Source organism: Vespula vulgaris, chromosome 5 (assembly GCF_905475345.1).
Source record: "Vespula vulgaris chromosome 5, iyVesVulg1.1, whole genome shotgun sequence".
Classification (NCBI taxonomy): Eukaryota; Metazoa; Arthropoda; class Insecta; order Hymenoptera; family Vespidae; genus Vespula; species Vespula vulgaris.
Genome location: NC_066590.1, coordinates 2433508 through 2454737, shown reverse-complemented (window position 1 = coordinate 2454737; position 21230 = coordinate 2433508). Strand labels below are relative to the sequence as shown.

General features: G+C 30.6%; 1 protein-coding gene across 5 annotated transcripts; it reads left to right on the top strand.

Annotated features, from left to right (window-relative positions):
• The first annotated feature begins 11075 nt into the window (after window positions 1-11075).
• LOC127064237 (mitochondrial coenzyme A transporter SLC25A42-like) lies at window positions 11076-21154 on the top strand. 5 transcript variants are annotated; one of them, XM_050995009.1, is made up of 6 exons: window positions 11076-11149; window positions 16515-16790; window positions 17435-17754; window positions 18432-18697; window positions 18957-19146; window positions 19487-21154. In XM_050995009.1, exons 2-6 carry the CDS (start codon window positions 16647-16649, stop codon window positions 19632-19634), a joined length of 1068 nt encoding a protein of 355 aa, XP_050850966.1. In that variant the 5' UTR covers window positions 11076-11149; window positions 16515-16646; the 3' UTR covers window positions 19635-21154. The 5 variants fall into 5 exon arrangements, with proteins under 5 accessions (XP_050850966.1, XP_050850968.1, XP_050850967.1 ...); XM_050995011.1 differs by lacking the exon at window positions 11076-11149 and adding an exon at window positions 11167-11710 and having other exon boundaries at window positions 17474-17754; XM_050995010.1 differs by lacking the exon at window positions 11076-11149 and adding an exon at window positions 11170-11446.
• Window positions 21155-21230: the final 76 nt, after the last annotated feature.

Below are 21230 nucleotides of genomic sequence, written 5' to 3'. Positions count from 1 at the left end.
GTTATCAATCCCCGATCATCTTTTTTCATTAGCAAAAAAAAAAAGGATAAAAAATAGAGGACATAATTGTGAACGAAAAAAGATCTCTCGATCCTTTTTAGTAAACTTTATTTTTTTATTTTTAAATCTATTAATATTCAAAACAATGTTCGTACTTGATTATAGAAATTATTTTTTAATTCAATTTAAATTCATCGTCTTCGACGATCAAATAATGTACGATAAAAGAGTGACAAGGTTTGCTTTGTCTATGTTTTTTTTTTTTTCTTTTCTTTTTATTCCTCGTCATCAAAAACCTTAATCATCCTTTTTCCCCGTTAGAGTTGGTAGAGAACGAACGTAGGAGAAAAGAAGAGAGGAAGGAGAAAGGAATATCGTTTATTCTTTCGTCTAGGAGAGGTTTTTAAACCGGATGTGGCCGCGTTTACTGCCGGTAATTGCAGAGGAGGAAATACGAGACCGTGCGTCATCGTCGTCGTCGTCGTCGTTGTCGTCGTTGTCATCATTATCATCATCATCGTCACCGTCATCGTCCTCGTCCTCGTCCTCGTCCTTGTCGTCTTCGTCGTCGTCGTCATCATCGTCGTCGTTCTGCCCAATTATTTCGAGGACAAATATCCCCTGTAGCCGTAAAATGAGCGATCTCTTTTTTGAGAAATGAAAGAAAAGAAAACTAAAAAAACAAAAAAAAAACAAAAACACACGGTATAAATAATATGTTGCCATTTACTTCCAAAATGTATATCACGCGAATTTTGTTTTTTTTTTGAGTCAATGGTTGGTCAAAATTTTTGTCGCTTTTTTTTTGTACTAAATTTTATATCTAATACACACACACACACATATATATATATACACACATACACATACATATATATGTGCATTATATATATGTAATGCATTATTTTGTTTACTAAAAAATATAATACAATATAATATTAATACATCGTTGTCTTGTTTACGACGAACAACCATATTAAAGGTCGATTAAAGTTAAACGATGCCACTCTGAGAAAAACGTCAGGATGATGAGCCATAGAAGAAATTGGAACAACACTCGGCCATTTCCTGCCATCCATCTGTCCATCTTTCTCGCTCCCTTTTGATCGTTCGTGAAGCTTCGCCACCCAAAAGTCGAAAGTGGATGGCGCCCTGTAATCACGAAGAGCGTAAACTCTTCTCTCTCTTTTTCTCTCTCTCTCTGTCTGTCTGTCTCTCTTTCTCTCTTATTTATCTCTGTTATTGTGGTTTTTCTAGTTTTCAACATAGACGCCAAAGAGCAATTAAGTGTTCTCTTCGTATCGAGACACGACGATCGTTTCGAATTTTCGACGAATCGAGAGCCATACTTCGGTTTCTCGTTTTTCAAAGCTAGTTTATAAAATCATGAGAGTAACGTCGCGCACACACGCACACACACATACACATAGATACACATAGACACACATAGACTCAGGGATATTTATTTTCGAACGACGGAGATTTATCGTGATTGCTCGTTCGAGATAGAGATAGAAAACGCGTGGAGGTTGTACGATAAAACGTATATTTTCTTGTTTGTTTCGATTTCTGTTCTTTTTTTCTTTTTTATTTTCTCTCTCTCTCTCTCTCTCTCTCTCTTTCTGTTTCTATCTCTGTCTCTCGGTTGAGCTCTTGGCCAGGACCAATTTTCGAAGCTAGCTTATGGAAATTGATAGCGCCGATAAAAAGTAACTATGACGAATCTACCTCGTGTGTTCTCGTTAGCCCAATGACTCGCAAATTTTTTAAACGCTCCTCGGCAGGATCGATAGATATCTCGTGGGATTTCCGAACGATTGTTTGGAAAAGAAAACGGGAAATAAAGGATAAAGAAAAATAACGACTAACAAAAAAGCAGTAATAAAACAGTAATTAAAAAAAAAAAAAAATAAGTAAAAGAAGAAAGAAATGAACGAATCGAGTGTACAAAAAAAAAGAAAAAGAAAAAGAAACAAAATATTTTTAATTACTTCAATTTCTGTTTAAAGCTGTCCGTCTCTTTTTCTTTTTCTTTTTTCTTCTTTCTTTCAAACACTTTTTGGCAAATTTTCAAAAACGGTACTTCGTTTTTTTTTCTTTTTTTTTTTTCTTTTCTGTCGAGAAAACATCAGGGACGAGAAACTAGGCGGGTGGCATTAAGATCGAATAAAAGAACGACCGATGATCAATTTTCGTGATCATTAAGTGGCGCGTTTCCTAAAAACATAGTCTCTAAACACCGTTCGTTTCCTGCCAGTAAAATGCTCCTCCCTCTTCTTCTGTTTCCTTCTCTCTCTCTCTCTCTCTCTCTCTCTCATTCTCTGTCTCTCTCTTTCTTTCTCTACCTCACTCGTTCTCACACAATAATACATCTCTCTTTCTCTCTCTTTTTTTCTTCTCTCTTCCTCTCCATTTCTGATCGTTTGCGGTTTAAATTCTAGCTAACGCGTTTTAGTCGCGATATAATGTTTAGTTTCGAACTTTCCTCGCAACACTAACTTTTTCTTCTTTTGCTTTTTTTCTTTTTTTCTTTTTTTCGTTAATTCGCCCAACTCGTACGAATTTTGATTTTGCAAACATCGATTTTTTTCCCTTATTTCTTCACACGAAGATCGCGGATCTTTCTTTCTCTCTCTCTTTTTTTTTTTCTTTTTTCTAAAAGAAACGTCACGTTTCAATTTCGTTTCATTTCATTTTTATAATATCAAAAGTAGAAGATGCGTCGTTAAATAATGGAAACAATACACGAAGCACGGCGAAAGGTAATTTTTTTTATTATTATATAGAAAAGAATAAAAAAGAAAAACACGAAAAGAAAGAAGGAAAGAAAAAAAAACAAAATTACATACATAGATAGACAGTTATATACATTATACATACATATACATATATATTCTTTTTAATTAAAAAAAAAAAGATTAAAAAAAAAGAAAATTACATTTGTAAATAGACAATTATATACATCATATATATATACATATACATATGTATACATATATATATATATATATATATATATATTTGTCGTATTAAGTTTATACACTTGGATTAACGATGTAAAAAAGAAAAATGTATTATACATAATTTCGAAAGAAATAATCGTAATAGGTAGACGAAGTCTCCGTCAAACATTTTGTCAGAGCTTATTACGTACATACTCGTGTTCACTTGTGTTTTTCACGTAAACGTAAACGCAGTTTGCGAGCTTGCCGTTCTCCGTCGTGTCGGAGGACAAACGACGGGCGACAGACGACAGAACGAAAAAGGCGACGTTTGCTTGTATTCTCGATCCAACAACCCCGACCATCACTACCACCACTACTATCACCGATACTACTACCACCATTACCATTACCACCGCTACCATTACCACCACCAACACTACTACCACCACCATCGCCGCCATTTACGATGATTGCTTGATTTTATGTATTTATACGAAAGAGCATTTTCTCCCTTCTCTCGTCTCTCACTTTTCCGCCTATCGCTAATAATACTAACGTTTTCAAAGTGCTCCTTCTAGCGAGATATCCTTTCTCGTTCTTTCTTGGAGAATGTTTAATCGAAAAAGAAAAAGAAAAAGAAAAAGACGAAAATGAATAAAGAAATTGTGTGTGTGTGTGTGTGTGTGTGTGTGTGAGAGAGAGGGAGAGAGAGAAAGAGGGGGAAAGAAAAGATGTCACGACATTAGGTTCATTAGAAATTTATATATCTCCATGTAGTTATGTTGTTAAATACTGATATGTACGTATGTACCTGGAAATCGATCGAAACATCGAATCGAATCGAATCTTTTTATTATTAAAGATGAAAATATCTTTCAATGATACTCGTTACCTCAGACGTTAAATATTTATTATTAGTTTATTATGACGATGTATATTATACGATGGTATACGAGATTATATTATTTTATTATATTAATTGATTTGTTATATTGATCGTATTAATAAATATTTTGTTGACAATCATTCGTTAACGAAAACAACAACGACATAGAAATTTGTCAGGATAAATTATAACGCGATACGCGTTTACACTTTTGTTGGAATATTATGTCTACATAAAAAAAATTGTTTTCTGCTTTTTTTTTTTCTTTTTGCACGATCACGTTTATACTGTAATAATTATTACTTATGTTAAAAAGAAAAAAAGAAAGAAAACAATAAATAATTTTTTGTTATTTCTCCGATAAAAGATTTAATTGAAATTAATTTCTATTCTTTTACGATACCGACACTTTAATAATTTTCACGAGAGAAAGAAACGATCGAATGGTCGCAACCATTCGTTACTTATGTTCCCAAGGGTATCGAGAGATGTTAGAATGTTACAGCGTTAGACACACGTGTGCACGCGTGTGTACCCTGACGAGAAAATAAGACAGAGAGAGAGAGAGAGAGAGAGAGAGAGAGAGAGGGAGAGGGAGACAACGATAGTCAAGAGGGGAGTCATAGCATTAGCTTCGCAGTTTCGCGACGACGTTTTAATATTTAATGCGATTAAACTTGTTCCGTGTGCCGCCTCGCCTAATTGCCATTCCGATTAACAGCTAAGTTTTAAGTGCATTAGGCACGGCCGATTGTTATGTGTGTAAGTATCTAACTGACGACGAGCACAGTAATAATCGTAAGTGCGGATGGAACTGTGACCTCTCGTCGTCGTAAGCGTCGCTTTTAACTTTGTTCCATGGTTTGTAATTAATCTAGAAATTCTCGGCTCGTGATCATTTGCATTTTTCTATAATAACAATTATTATCAATTAGCAATACGATTGAATTGTTTCTTCAACGAAAACGAAATATACACGTACGTTGTAATTAACCAAGGATGAGTAAAGAATTAATTGCAAGTACAAAGTTTCGAAATTTCATATCTTATCCTCGTAAGAGTCTCTTTCAACTTCGTGATCGTTCAAATTTTTCTAATAACAATTATTATTAAGTAGCAATACGATTGGATCGTTTCTTAAATAGAAAAATAGAAACTAAAATATACGTACGCGTATCGTGTAATTAATCGATTATCTATATATAAATAATCGTAAAGTTGAATCGGAACTATAATCTCTCTCTCTCTCTCTTTTTATTTCGAAGAATCGTTTTCAACTATAATTCGTAGATAATTAATCTAAAAATTCTTCAGTAGCGTAATCATTGAATATTTTCCGACAGAAACAAATTGTTAGATAATTATTAATTCGATGTGTTGAATACTTTCTCTAAAGAGAAACGAAATATATCGATAGTTTCTAATATCGGTCGAGAAATCGAAGTGGTGAGTCGCAATTCGGGATAAGTTGTAAGGTAGGGGTGGTAATCCATGGACTCAGCGGGTGTCTCTACTCGCCTGAGTTTCACTCCATCTTCCGTTGACAGACAAAATACCCTGCGAAATGGTTGTGTGTCTATGTCTATGTGTATGTCTATACACGTGTCTATGTATCCGTGTGTATAAGTGTATGTGTGTGAAAGAGAGAGAGAAAGAGAGAACACTAACAGCTTCCGTGATCTATCCTATCGGGCCGTCTGTCCAATTACGACAACGAAAACTTAATTAAGCGGCCCGATAGAAACTCGATGAAAACTGGACTGCTTGAAGAAATCTACGATTATACGTACATATATATATGTATGTATGTATGTATGTATGTATGTATGTATGTATATACACGTTCGAATAATTTTAATTCGAATGTATTAAGAGAATAGTATTGTTATTAGAGGAAAACATTTTTTTCGAATAAATTTCTACAAACATTGTTATGATAAATTTTTTAAATAAAATGATTAATCGAAGATTTATAAATATAATAAAAAATAGAAGGAACGATAGTATATGAATCGATCGGTTGTAAAATCACACAAGAATATAATCTTTTCATTTTATTTTCATTTTACAATTATATTTTTCCGTATACGTGTGTATGTGTGTGTCATTTTAACAATGATTATTCCTTGACGACACTCCTGACATTTTTATTTATTTACATTTGATCAATTATTATTATCCTCTAATGTTGATCCTGTTCGTAGCTGGACGACGCGTTGATGTTCACGGAGATTTTTTCTTGATGCGCTTGTCTCGCAAGGTACCAGATAGAGCTTCAAAAGAAAAGAAATAGAATAAAGAAAAAGAAAGAAAAAAACCAAAGTAAAACAAACACACAGACACACAAAGACTAAAAGAAACATGTCAGAAAAATGTCATAACGTATGTCGTAAATGTCATTGCATTGTTTATAATTAAATCTTCGAAACTTACACGATTTATTTTATTTATTAGATATATTATTCGTCAATAATATCAAATCGTCGTATTTAAATAAATTGTGCTTGTATACTCGATCTAATGCAAAGTGCATAAATACAAGATAGGACTAAAATGATTTTTACATGATTTGATCGGTTTTATTATTTACTTGATATCTTTTAAATGCTTCTGTAATCTTTAGAGATTAATTTGAGCTTGTAGCTAGTTGTACAAACGTGAACAAAAAGGAAGAGAATAGATCGGTCAATTTATTTGTGTGATCGAATAGCATTCCCATTCGTATCATTACGTACGTTGTCGTTACTTTATTTACGTTTATTTATATTTCATTTATGTTTATTAAATTTCGTTAAAAAAAAAAAAGAAAGAAAGAGAGAAAGAGAAAGAGAAAAAAAGAATTGAGAATACTTACAGCTTCGTTATTATTTCCCTGAAAGAATAATCTCATTCTTTGTATGTCGCAATGTGTCGTCGTCGTCATCGTCGTCGTTGCAGTCCCAGCTGGCAATAGAGATGGCGACAATGAAGGTGGCGGTGATTGAAGATTGTCGAATTGCAAATCGAAAACATTTTTCATCCAGGACGATGCCGGTAAATATGAGAATCGCGAATTAACATCCGTGAGCGTGCGTTTACCGTTCGTCCATCCGTGGCTATATTGAAAGGTCTGAGCCAACACGTTCGTTGTTAAGAACGATAGAACGACAATGATCGTCGTAGCATAGAAAGCAGCCATTTCTGTAATCGATATACATACATATATATTTATATAATCGTATGTTACGTTATACATGTTTAATTCTTATATATTTCTACCTACTTACCTAACTATCTATCTATCTATCTATCTATCTATCTATCTATCTGGGCGAGTTTAAAAATTGTTGAAATAATATTAAATATTAAAAAAAAAAAAACAATCTTAAAACAATATTAAAAATAATAAAAAAATAAATATTAGAATATTTAAAATAATTCGTGGAGGAGTCAGTTATTTTTTCTCTGTCCTTTTTTTTTATCTTTCTTTTCTACTCTTTTTCTCACGATGAAAAATTATTTCATCGGCGAGAGATTTCATTGGCAATACGATTTAATAAAACAGATTCGAAGTCGAGAGTAGGTAACAGTGGATAAATTAATCCGTTGAAAGAGGGACAAAGTGGAACAACTTAGGTAAATTTATTGGCATACGTCGAAATGGACTAACGACTTTTCAAGTCGAAGATCGGACGGTGCGTGTTGGTTGTGAGTTGAGTTGAGTTGAGTTGAATTGAACGGAGTGGAGTGAAATAGAATGGAGGGAGAAGGCGAATAGGGGCGGGGCGGGGCGGGCAGGCGGACAGGCAGGCGGACGATAAGAGGGGTAGATGAGGATGGGGTTGGGATGAGAGTGGAGGGTGGAGTAGACCGATTCTAGTTGACACAGACTGCCGCGGACTAATTGTGAAAGACGCAAGGAATAATTTGATCAAACTTTATTATATCATTCTTTCGCATTATTTGAATTTAATTCGTGTCTTATTGACCTGCCGACTCTGTCCGATCGATCGTCTTTCTCTCTCTTCCTCTTTCTCTCTTTCTCTCTCGAGAAAGAAAGGGAAAATTTGTATTTATTATTTATTATATTTATTTTTATTCGCGGATGGTAAGATCGAGAGATTATCTTTTATTTATTTATTTGCTTACTCTTTTCTTTTTTGTATATATATATATATGTGTGTGTGTGTGTGTGTATGTATTTTAACTTATGTAGAAAAACAGATTAGTGTTATTATTATTATTATTATTATTAAAATGATTTTATAGATGACATTTTCACAAACGATTTCATAGAGACAACAATAGGAACAAAAGAGAATTTATATTGGCCGACGAAAGAACCCAATAGTGGTCAATAAACGTAGTAGAAAACAATAGGCCACGGTTGACTTGTTGGTTCAACGATCCGTTAGAGAAGAGACGCGATTTAAAAATGCACGACCGCCATTTCGACGCTTCAACGCTCTATGCTGCTACCACGTAACCTTTTCGTCTCGATCTTTCGCGTTTATCCGCTGTAACTTTTGAAATGTTAATCCTCGTCGATATCTACGTCGGACATTTTTCTTTCTTTTATTTCTCGTGCTATTAGATATTCGTATAAGAAAAAAAAAAAAAAAATAAACAAGAACAAAAAATGTTTCTACACTTATAAATATATAACTATTCACATATCCGTAAAGAGACATTGAATTTATTCCAATATTGTTATTAAAGTTCGTCGATGTACGATTTTCTCCCATTTTATTATCTTTGCGTGAAAGCAAAATTCGCGTGAAAGAGAAAAAAGATTGAGAAAAAAAAAGAAAAGAGAAAAAGAGAAAGACGGAGAAGAAAAAAAAAAGACGCACAGAAAATTATAAAAAGCAATAATTATATTGTACCACGAAATTTGAGATTTCTAATTGCCACGTTTAAATTCCTTTAAAAAGGATGATAGAGAAGGGGGTTGTGAGAAGGAAGGAATAAGGGACAGAGATAGAAGTAACGAAAGGCGTTTATATTTTCCGACGGTTTTTTAGAGAGTGCCCGAAACACCCTCCCCATCCTGGCCGTGCTAATTTTAAAGGGACCATTAACGCTACGCGCGTCCCTGGTCATTAAGATAAGAGTAAGTGCTACTAAGTGTCCCGCGGATAAGAAACGTGACCAGCATCTCTGTTGCATAGAGACGAAGAAGCAGGGGCCGTTTCTTTGGTTTACGTGGAGGTGGACGAATGGAGAAAGGGGTAAGGGTGAGAGGGTGGAAAGAGGGTGGTAAATTGCATCTTACGCGATCCGTTAAAGGATGGTTCTATCACCATCTATTCATATTTTTCATCTCCATTGTAAGATTGTATCAAAGTTATATCTTTTTCAACGTTTCACGTTTTCAACAAAATTCTTCGTTGAAATATATATATATATATATATATATATATATATATATATATATATTGTAAATTCAATTAAATTAACCGAATTAAAATCGAATGTGGTTTTCCTTCTTCGAACGACTTTGATACGTTTAACTCTGCCTTTGGTATAGCGATTGGACACGCTCGTGTAAATCTAACGATTCTATCTAAGAGTAGGACGAATACTATTGCAATTTTAAATTACTTCTCGTTAACGCTTACGCTTGGTATAAAAGACTAATGGGAAACGTCGAAATGGATTTAAGCGAACATCGATGGCCTGATAAATCCTTTAAACGTGTTAGAATCTATCGCATTCGTACGCTATATATATATATATATATATATACCAATATTCGATCGCTATTCTTTTTCTGTTTTTCTTTTTTCGTTCAACGTAAATTCGATTTGTCCCTTAGGTGGTTAATTTACTCGAAGCTTTCTTTTCCTTCCTTTTTCTTTCTTATTTTTTTTTTTGATAGTAAGTATTTACATACTAATATTTAAGTATTACTTTTTCTTACATTAATTCGATAGATACATATATGCTTACCGTATCTTTTCGTCTTTCTTCTCACTGAAGATTTCGAAGAGACGACAGTAGGATGTACGAGAAGATGATCTTTGTTGATCCAGTACCTCGGGAACTATGCTGTCGAATGTACCACGACTAGCTTTTATAAGGGAAACTCCATGTCCTTGTTCTAATGACAAGTTTTTCACTCGGCCATCTTGCATTTAATATATCACGTAGAAACTTCCCGTTCGAGAAGAAGTCGGTTATTAACTTGTAATTAACATTAGCCAGGTATTGTGATCTAATTTCTCAATTTCAAGGGGCGACGGAATTATTCGTGACACATCAATGGACTCATTTGGTGGACCACTTATAAATACGCGTGTAGGTGTTTCATTATTTTCCTGGTAAAAGATAATTCGTGTTAATGATAACTCTTCTAAGTACGATGTTGAAAGGATTTCGATGTAACAGAGAAGAAAATGGCAGGGCTCATCGATTATTCGTTTAAAGAAACGCCGATTCCGAAAGCGTTGAAAAAGCCATCTTGTTTTAACGAAATTTATTACTACACAAGTACTTACTACAGTGTAGTGCCATGGTTCGATCGCTTGCACGAAATTGCATTAGTCTCCTTCAGGTTATATATATATATATATATATATGTATATGATATGTATATGTATATATATGTATGTATAATAGGTGTATATATATGACTGTATGTGTGTATTACTTTGTGTGTATTACTCGATCGAAACGAAACGTTTTATGTCGATTAAAGTAAATAAAAAAGAAACTAAAAAAAGAAGAAACATAAAAAATTACTATCCATTTCTACGGTAAGACAGTGTTCCATCATTACCTTGTTCACGATCGATAAAACTCCACTGTTATCTTGTTCGATCGATAAAACAGCGCTTTATAAGTAATAAAAAATCGTGAGATAGTTGTAAACGATGATAAATAATAATCGGCGATTATCAGCTTGAACGATAAAACAGAGCTCCACTATCAATGCTTATTATCTGTTCGGTCGGTAAAAAAAGAAAGCTACGTTACTTCTTTTTTATTCCTTAATAAAAAAAAAAAAAAATCGAGTTAGGATGATACTTCTTTGCTATCGTTGTCGATAAATATGTATTCCAAAAAAAAAAAGAAAACAGAAACGAAATTTCTTTTTTATCGACTCAACTTACCGACTGCGTAGTTGATCGTTGGTAAATTACCATCATAGAAATATATTTATTCGATAAGGCAAATAATAAAAAATGTTGTTGTACCAAATAAACAGAGATGGAACCCTTTGACGTGCGATGAAACCAGCGTCATCTATCACGAGCATGTAAGGTTAATGCAGTAGCGAAGGTCATGCAAGCACGATAGAAGCACATTTCTCGTTGTCCGATAAGCACGCACGCACGTAAGTCGAATCCTACGAACCATCTATCTCTTTCTCTCTCTTTCTCTTCATCTCTCACTCTTTCTCATTCTCTTTCTGTCTTTCTCTCTCCGTCTCTCTCTGTCTCTCTGTCCATCTATCTCTGTCTTGCTCGTTCTTTTAAATTACGATCACGCAATTAAAGTTATGATATAAAAAACCGAGGAGTACGCGTGATGGTTGGTTGATAAACGAAAAGAACAGTCGTGGAACAGTCGTGGAAGGAAAACAAGCTTCGATGTATCTCGTTTATTCGTCGGTTTCTCGGTTCTGTTGTTGGTTAGTGACAATGCATTAAGAAAGAGTTATTGTGAACGAATTGTATTTCAAGAGCGAGAAGAAAAGTAGAAAGAAGGAACAAGATGAAAACGTCTATTATAACTGTGACATTGTTCGTAAGGATGATTATGTTATTGAAAGTGTCGTAATCGAGGTCTACATTGAAATGAAACCTTTTGGGAATAGTTCTTTGTTCCCGAAGGAGGAGATCATTCGAATCCCTTGAAGAATTTTATAAAAAGAATTCTAACACGTTCGAAAGAGGTACGAGTACGATGATGAAGAGAGAGAGAGAGAGAGAGAGAGAGAGTTAAAGAGATTGATTGAAATAGAAAGAAAGAGAGAAAGAAAGAAAGAAATAGAATATTTAAAAGTTCGAAAAGAGGTTAAATCTCGTGTCTCGTTTGATCCATTTATCTCTCTCTCTCTCTCTCTCTCTCTCTCTCTCTCTCTCTCTCTCTCTCTCTCTCTCTCTCTGTCTCTCTCATTGTCTATCTCTCTATTTGTCTATCTATCTCTCTTTCTCTTTCTTTCTTTCTTTCTTTATCGACTAAAGAAAAATAAAGAAAAATTTTCAATGAAACTATTTAACGAGATAAAGATAGTTATCCAAATGAAACATTTGAAAAGTAAGAAACAAACAAACGTAAAAGAAAATATAATCGAAATATAGAAGCATAGGTAAATTCGTACAAAGGAGTTGATTTATTTTCATCCTGCGTTCGGATGCACGCAAGACCTCATGATATACGGAACTACATACACGTACACATGCACATATATTTTTAGGTGTGTGCATGCACAAAGTTCACTCCGCCTATTATTCCAGAAGGAGATCAACACACGTGCTTATACACACACACACACACACACATTATATACGTACGTATATACGAATATATATATGTATATATATATACACACACACACACACACACACATACATATATATACGTACGTATATACGAATATATATATATGTATATATATATATATATGTATTATTGGTCACGTTCTTTTAACTACATACATTGTGTGTGTGTGTGTGTATCATTACACCGATCATTCTTTTTGAAAATCATTAATTCACGCATGTGTGTGTGTGTTTTTTTTGTGCGTAAATTAAACGTAAGGAGCAAGTTGTTTATCCAATTTAACGAAGTTTCGCTTGAAACTCTCTTTTACGTAATTGCTCTTCGACGTAAGACGATCGATCGTATGCGTAATGTGTGTGTGTGTATGTGTGTGTGTATGCGCGAGCCTATATATGTGTATGTGCGTGTGATTAAGATCGTACGTGAGGTAAGATGATTTATTAGAGATCGATCTTCATCGATCATTTTCTTTTTCAATAATCTTTACTATCTCGATTTAGATAAGAAAAAAACAAAAATTGTCTCTGAATGTAGATCAAATATTAAAAAATGTGTGGAGATTTTTAAATGTGAATATACGTATGTCTGTATGTATGTATTTATGTATTTATGTGCATATACTTTACATAATAATCGATCGAATTAATTGACTTGAAATATATTCAGAAAAAATGAAATCACGAGTTATTTATAATTTTTTTGATTTTTGACGAATATCGATTTTAAAGGTCGAAAAAGAAATTATATGTTATATAAAAAGAATTAAAAATATATATATGTAATATATATATATATATATATATATATATATATGGATATTAAATTAATCGAAGAAAATAAAATTATATAAAATATATAATACAGTGAAAATGAAAATGAATAGAAATTGCATGTACACATTTTTACTAGCTTTAGGATATTGACATAAATTATTATATATGATTAGATAATTGTGTAAATGTGTAAGTAAAAATATTAAAAAAAAAAAAACAAGGAAAAAGAAAATTTAGTTCATTGCTCAATTCTAAGCAATAATCTAATTGTTTGCTGATCTAAGTAAAAAATTGAGAAAGATCCAAAATATTTCATTCTCGCTTGATTTTGTTTGTTATTTATTTATTTATTTATTTATTTTCCTTTTTTTTTAATCTTTCGCTTAATCCTCGAGTCACTTTCGTTATAATCGATCGACTTATATTTTTCAATCGTATGTGTATATTTTTACGTTGTATAAAAAAAGAAGGTCAGAATGGACGAGAAAATTAATTAATTAATTAATAATTAAAATTGAATTTTAATAATCCATTCATGAAAAATAAGGATTTATTTGATCTTTACGATACAATTGTTGTTCGATATCATCATCGAAGTATATATTACATAAACCGATTGCAAGGACACACGTATCATGTTTGTTATTTCCAATGAACGTTACTTTCGAATGGACGACCGATTCGTCTTAATCATGAAAAAAAAAGAAACAATCGATATCGTTTAACATAGTGTATAAATATATATATATATATATATATATATATATATATATATAAATTTTTTTAATGGACGTTCAACGAATGAATAAAAATATCTCGAAATTCTTTCTTTATCGTTTTAGTAATTCATTTAATCTTATCGATATTGCAAATAGTTTTGGTGTGTATTGTTTAAGTTTATCGGTCGATAAAAATATGAAAATTAGTGTATCGATAAAATAGATAAAAATTACAGAATGTATTGTATTATCATAATATAAATAATATATATAAACTAGATGGACGTTAGATTTTGACTAACACAAACTTTATAATCGTCCGTTTGATCGTGACGCATTTATGTACATATATATATATATATATATACAACATATATATATATACATCTTATTCGTGCACGTGATCTTAATAAGATCATACATGTGATACGAGAAAAATATTCTTTATACATTATATATAATTTATATATTTTACTTATAGCTTAAAGAGAGACAGAGAGAGAGAGAGAGAGAGAGAGAGTTGGAAATTTAAAATAAAGATTTATTTTGGTCAAAGATAAATATAAATATTTAGTGTCGAACGATCGATTATTATTGACTATTATCGATTAGAAAAAAAAGATAAATACATATATATATATATATATATATATATATATATATATATATATATCGTTAGAATAAGTGATAATTAAATCGATACTGCTTCATTATTTTCTTCACTCGTGCAGAACGAATCTGGCAGCAACGGTTCGCGTTGTTGTAGAAAACAAATTAACAAGATGGCCTTCGTGTACTCATTTGCATTCTCAATGCATACATAATATCTGTATATATGTATGTCTCTCTGTGCGTATGTGTATGTATGCATCTATACACACATTTAAATATGAGAATCTGCAGATAGATGCTGTATCTCTAATTTAAAATTTTCTCTTTAATATTTCTTTTTTTTTTTTTTTAATTCAGTAATTAATAGTAATATTAATTACTACTGTTAATAATAAATAGTAAATACAGTAATAAATTTAATACAAAAAATTAATTATTTCGAAGAGTAGCTTATTTATATTTTGTCATAAAATTAATTATTGTGACGAGTAATTCGTGGAAAAAATCCGATAGAAAAATGGCTAACAACGCGATAGTTCTTCTCTAATTTCATTTCGACAAATTCTATTCTATTCTTTTATACGAACGTGTTGTTTTTATCTTGTAATTAGTAGAAGTATTGTCTCAATTAAATTCATTACTACCGTGACATTGTTGCGATGATAAATAGTATATAAATATGATCTCTATAAACGTAATGACTCTCACCGACGATATTTTTCCTTTTTAATTTCCTCAATTCAGATAATTTCACAGAATTTTATTTCTTATTTCTAAGAAATTTGTTTGCAATATACTAATAAAATAAGATAAGTTGAACTCAATGAATCTATATTTTTCTCTCTGTTTTGCAAAATTTATCGTACGCAGTTTAGATAAATATGTGTAAACGAAGGACTACGGTGGGATCATATGGGTTAATTCTAATATTTAATGCATTTCGCAATCACAATCGCGCAGATTATTTGTCTTTTTTTTCTCTTTTTTTTTTTTTGTTTTTACACGAAGAAAAATAATACGGTTATCTACGGTTTTATGATTATTACGTTATATCATCTATAAATATTGATTATATTATGTTATTAGAAAAATGATGGTCTCTTTTTGGACCTTTAGGATCTCATAACCCGTGATTATCTATCTAATCAACTTTCTAGTTCTACGCATTCGTTGTACAGCTTATTTTTCTTTTCTCTCTCTCTCTCTCTCTCTCTTTCTCATAGAAAACGAAGTCCGAGTATTAGGACATAAATATTTTATTAATATACATATACATGTATGTATATATTTCTTTTGAAGTAATTATTAACTTCTTTCTTTATTATTGGAATATATAAATATTTTTAGTTATATAAATCTTTAAAAATTGAAAATGAACAAAAAGATATCTTTATTTCAGACGCGTTACGATCTTTTTTCTTGTCCTATTTTTCTGACGTAGTATATGTCAGCATTAAAAAAAATATATATATATATATATAGGAATCCCTATTTGAAAAAAAAAGAAAGAAAAAAAAAATCGAAGTTGATTTTGAAATGAACTTGAATCCTTCCATGTGTTTCCACGAGATAAGCATTTATCATACTTTATCTTATACACCTATTATACATCTATACATAAATGTGTTATACAGTAGGAAAGAAATGTGTTGTAAAACGATAATTACTTCCTTTTTTATCTTTTTCTTTTCTCTCTCTCTCTCTCTCTTTTTTTTTTTTTTCTTGACATATCACAAAAGATACATTAATGAACACGTACTGTGCAATAAAAAAAAAAAAATGGAAATAGAAAGAGAAAAATAAAGAGAAGATAGAAAATAAACGCATTAACAATTATCTTTTAACATATCTTTTTTTTTCTTCTTTTATAGATACATAATTAGAAAAAGAAAAAGGAAAAATATAAATTGAGAAAGCACTTTTAATGTAAGCTCGTTAGTTAGTTAGTTAGTATCTCATTAGCATCGAAGAAGATCTGTTGTATTTTCTCTTTTTTTTAAGTTTTTCTTTTCCTTTTTTTCCTTTTTTTTTTTTTGTTTATTCCTTTTTACACATGCACACGATCGTAATAGAAATTATTATTTCGTAGTCGTTGCGATTGACAAAACGGGGAGATCTCTTCCAAGCTGGTGTGACTGCTGTCGTTATTAAAGTTGCTGTCGTTGCTGTTGCTGTTGCTGTTGCCAAAAAGTAACAGATCGAAAATGAATGGCAAAGGAGAATGAGGGGACACGTTGGAGGAAATCCCGTCGAAAGTAGTCAAGTAGTTTTAGAGAGGATTCATGGTAGCATCAAATCAACGAGCACCATATCGATGACAACCGCAATCTCGTCAAGATCCGATGATGACCTGGATCATACCACGGTAAGATTATATTCAATCTTTATATTTATTCAATTATAAAACGTAACGCGAAATATTATTCACATTTAATATAATTTTACAAAATAATAAAATATTATTATCTAAATTATTATTGTCAAATTAAATCATTAATTATTAGATATTATCAATTAAATTATAAAATATTATTGTATCAGATATTATTATATTTTTTCTATAAAATTTATTGATCTACAAATGATATAACATATGGGACATTATTTATTTATTTATTTATTTATTTATTTATTTATTTACTTAACGGAATAGATTTATTTGAAAGTAATTTCATTCTAATATTAATTTTGTTAAAGTAGTAGACAAAATCAAGATCGAAGTTTCTTCGGAATGTTAATTCTTTATTATAAAAATTATTATACGATGCTAAGTGTACGATATATTGAGAAAAGAAATATTTATATATATACATATATATATATATATATATATACATACATTTAATATAATATAATATAATATAATCTATAACATATATATTAAAAATATTAATTTTTACATTATATATTATTTTCAAAATATTATTATAATTATTATATATATACAATTGATAAAAAATATATATATATATATATATAGTATATAACATATAATTTCTTCGTTATTAGAAAGAAGAAGAATGCAAAGAGAACATTTCGAATGTGCAGAGGGTATGGACCAGTTTATTGGCTGGTGCAACAGCAGGAGGTTTAGCAAAGACAGCGATAGCACCATTAGATCGTACAAAGATCAATTTTCAAATATCGAAACAACCTTATACAGCAAGAGCTGCTCTCGTATTCCTTATAAAATCATTTCAAAACGAAGGATTATTGAGTTTATGGCGAGGTAACAGTGCGACGATGGTTAGAATCGTTCCATATGCTGCCATACAATTTACAGCTCATGAACAATGGAAGAGGATTCTACGAGTCGAAAGTCCAGAAACGTAAGGTGAAATCAAATAAATTAGTATCGATCGAGATCCGATTAATCATATTTATTAGGATAAATAAATAATTTATTATCGTATAAATTTAATATAAATACTACATATATACGTGTACATTTTTCTTCTCTGATCAAAATTTCTAATTTTATTATTGAAATCAAATAAATTGGAATATATCGAAGTGCGATTAATCATATTTATTAGGATTAATAAATTATTTATTATCGCATGATTTAATATAAACACGATACATATATATACATATATAAGAGAAAAAAAAATATATATATATATATTTTTGTCTTCTCTAATCAAAATTTAATTTATATAGTAATTTTATTAGTAAATCAAATTAAATTGGAATAGATCGAAGCCCGATTAATTATTTTCACGATAAATTTCATTAATAATTTATACCATGTGAATTTATTATAAATACGATATATACATATATATACATTTCTTTTTCTAATCAGAATTTCTAAATAGATCAATGAAATTAAATAAATTATAATCGTCCGATCGATCATTTTCACGATAAAGGTTCAAACGAATAATTTCATTGAAAATAAACATACGTAACATAAACGTAATTTATAATCGTTAGATCATTAAATAAATAGTTAATCTATGTTAATAACATTGATCCATTAAATAGATCAATTTGGTTTCAGGACTCCACCAGTAAAGAGATTATTGGCTGGTTCTTTAGCCGGCGTTACGTCACAAGGTTTAACTTATCCCCTTGATCTCGTGCGTGCTCGAATGGCAGTGACGTTGAAGAGCGAATACAAAACATTGAGGCAAATGTTTCAAAGGATTTATCGAGAGGAAGGTATCATATCCTTTTATCGTGGCTTTACACCAACGATCTTAGGCGTTATACCTTATGCTGGCATGAGTTTCTTCACTTATGATACTCTGAAGCACCTGGCGGCAGGTAAATGTTTATTTTTTCTCTTAAATTACAATCCTAATTCTAATCATCATCATCATCATCATCATCATCATCATCATCATCATCATCATTATTATTATTATCATCGTCGTCGTCATTGTCGTCGTCGTCGTCGTTGTCATGAAAGAAAATTTTGTTCGCATAAAAAATAATATTCGTAATAAATCATTTTCAATCATCCCTCTTTTTATCTATTTTTTTATCATGATTATTATAAAAACGATCATCTGTCGATGAATAGAATATTCCCAGTACACAACAAGTATTCCTGGAATGACTACTGCTTTGGCACTCCTTTGTGGTGCTGTAGCTGGAGTAGTAGGACAAACGAGTAGTTACCCTTTGGATATCGTTAGGAGAAGAATGCAAACTTCAGCGATCAAGAGTCAACATTATCAAAGTGTTACCTTGACAATAGTTAAAATTTACACGTAAGATATTGAAATATATTTCTTATTTATTGATTATCTGATGGGTTTGGGAAAAGTGGTAAAAATAAGAATTATTAGTTTCTCAGGAGAAAACTTAATAATGTTTAAAATATTTATAGTTTGGATTATTTAGATTTTGAATGTAAAAGTTGATAAATATGTTTCTTATTTGTTTGATCAACATTTTCAATTACACTCTTTTATATTAAAATGATCAATCGTAATAAAATTTATTACGATTTATATTCTTTATCAGAGACCATCAGAGAATCTTTAGGAAATTTTTTAATCGTCTCGTAAAATATTCAACACTCGTGTTTATTTATTTTTTTTTTTTTAGAGAGGAAGGACTGATGGCTTTCTTCAAAGGACTGAGTATGAATTGGGTCAAAGGTCCAATAGCAGTAGGCATCAGTTTCGCAACTTACGACAAGATACGTGATAATTTGCGAAAAATTATTTGCTCGCCGGTAAATGTGACAGATTAAAAAGTTGAGTTGATATAAACTCGTGAAATAATGAAGAAGTAGAAGAACGAAGAAGAAGAAGAATAATGAAGGAAAAGAAAGAAGAAGAAGAAAAGTGAAGAAATGTAATGTTGTTTCAACTATTGTTGATTCAAGAATCAATTGAAGAACTCTGATTAAGCGTTCGATCGAAAGCAGATCTCTATTTGAAAGGATGATAATCCTTGAAAAACTTGCAGCGATCGTTTCGTCGATCATCTATCGATCAAAGTGAAAGATCTTCAATGATAGAAGTAGAGAGATTTCACTTTTTTGTATAAATTCGATAGAATAGTGCGATATATTTGCGTTCGTGTCGATATATCTAAGAAAAGATATATAAAAGATGTCAGTTATTAGTAAAAATTGTTGAATGTTATATATATATATATATATATATATATATATATATATATATAGACACACACACATACATATATATAACTATACTGTTGTCTAAAATTTTAAAGAAATTTTAAGGAAATTGTTAAAAAAAAGAAAACAAAAAAAGATGATAAGAATAATACATATGGATATATATTTGGATGGTAACAAATTTTTTTAAAGAATATCGTTGAAAATCTTTCGTCACTTTTTTGGTCTCTTATATTTCAAAGCTTGCCTTCTTCGCAAAATATAAATTTGTATAAATCGTACATACGTTGATCTCCAAATGAATAATTTAATTCATTGTAATCGTGCGTTATATAAAAATGCATGTACTTATAATAAGGAGGAAAAATTATGGTTACAGTCTATCGAAATACATAACTATACTTTCGTATCTCGATAAGATATAATTATATTCTTCCTCTTTTTCTCCTATGTAAAATTATATATACATATACATAAAATATAATTATATATATACGTATATTATAATTATATATATGTGTGTGTACATATATAAAACACGGGGATCATAATAATCGAAGTGCAGGTTCGTACGCTCAATTTATTGAAATTAGATTGTTCATCAACGTATTTAAGAGTTGTTCATCGATGAATACCTTCGACTAATTTTGACAATAATTAATAACACGATAAAAGTAAGATATCGTGTATTTTAAAATAGCACAATTCGCGATAGTCGAATATATCGAAGATATGGAGATTGTCCAATATATTAATTATATATAAAAGGAGAAAATATTAATATTTTTTTAAATATATTCATTTGTATATGTTTTTATCTTCACTGTAATACTTTTGTGAGAAATGTTTACCATGTATATAATATATTATATTTTTGTTATAATAAATAATAATGAGAGACGGGATATTTTGTCTTTCTCTCTTTATATAAATGAAATGATATAAATAATATTATAATTTTTAATATATTTTCTTTCTTTTAATGGACAACTCTAAGGAAAAATGTCAATTGAACGGTAGCAAGTGATTTTTCTCTTTGATATTTATTATGGGTCGTGCCTTTCTCTCGTAAATATTTGTATTTAGTTATCGAAGCCTTTTTAGCAAATATAATCTTTTATAAAATATGTCTCCTTTTATTTCGTATTGTAACGTACGCATAAAATTTCGACTTATAGTACAAAATGTCGTGCTTTTAAAGTA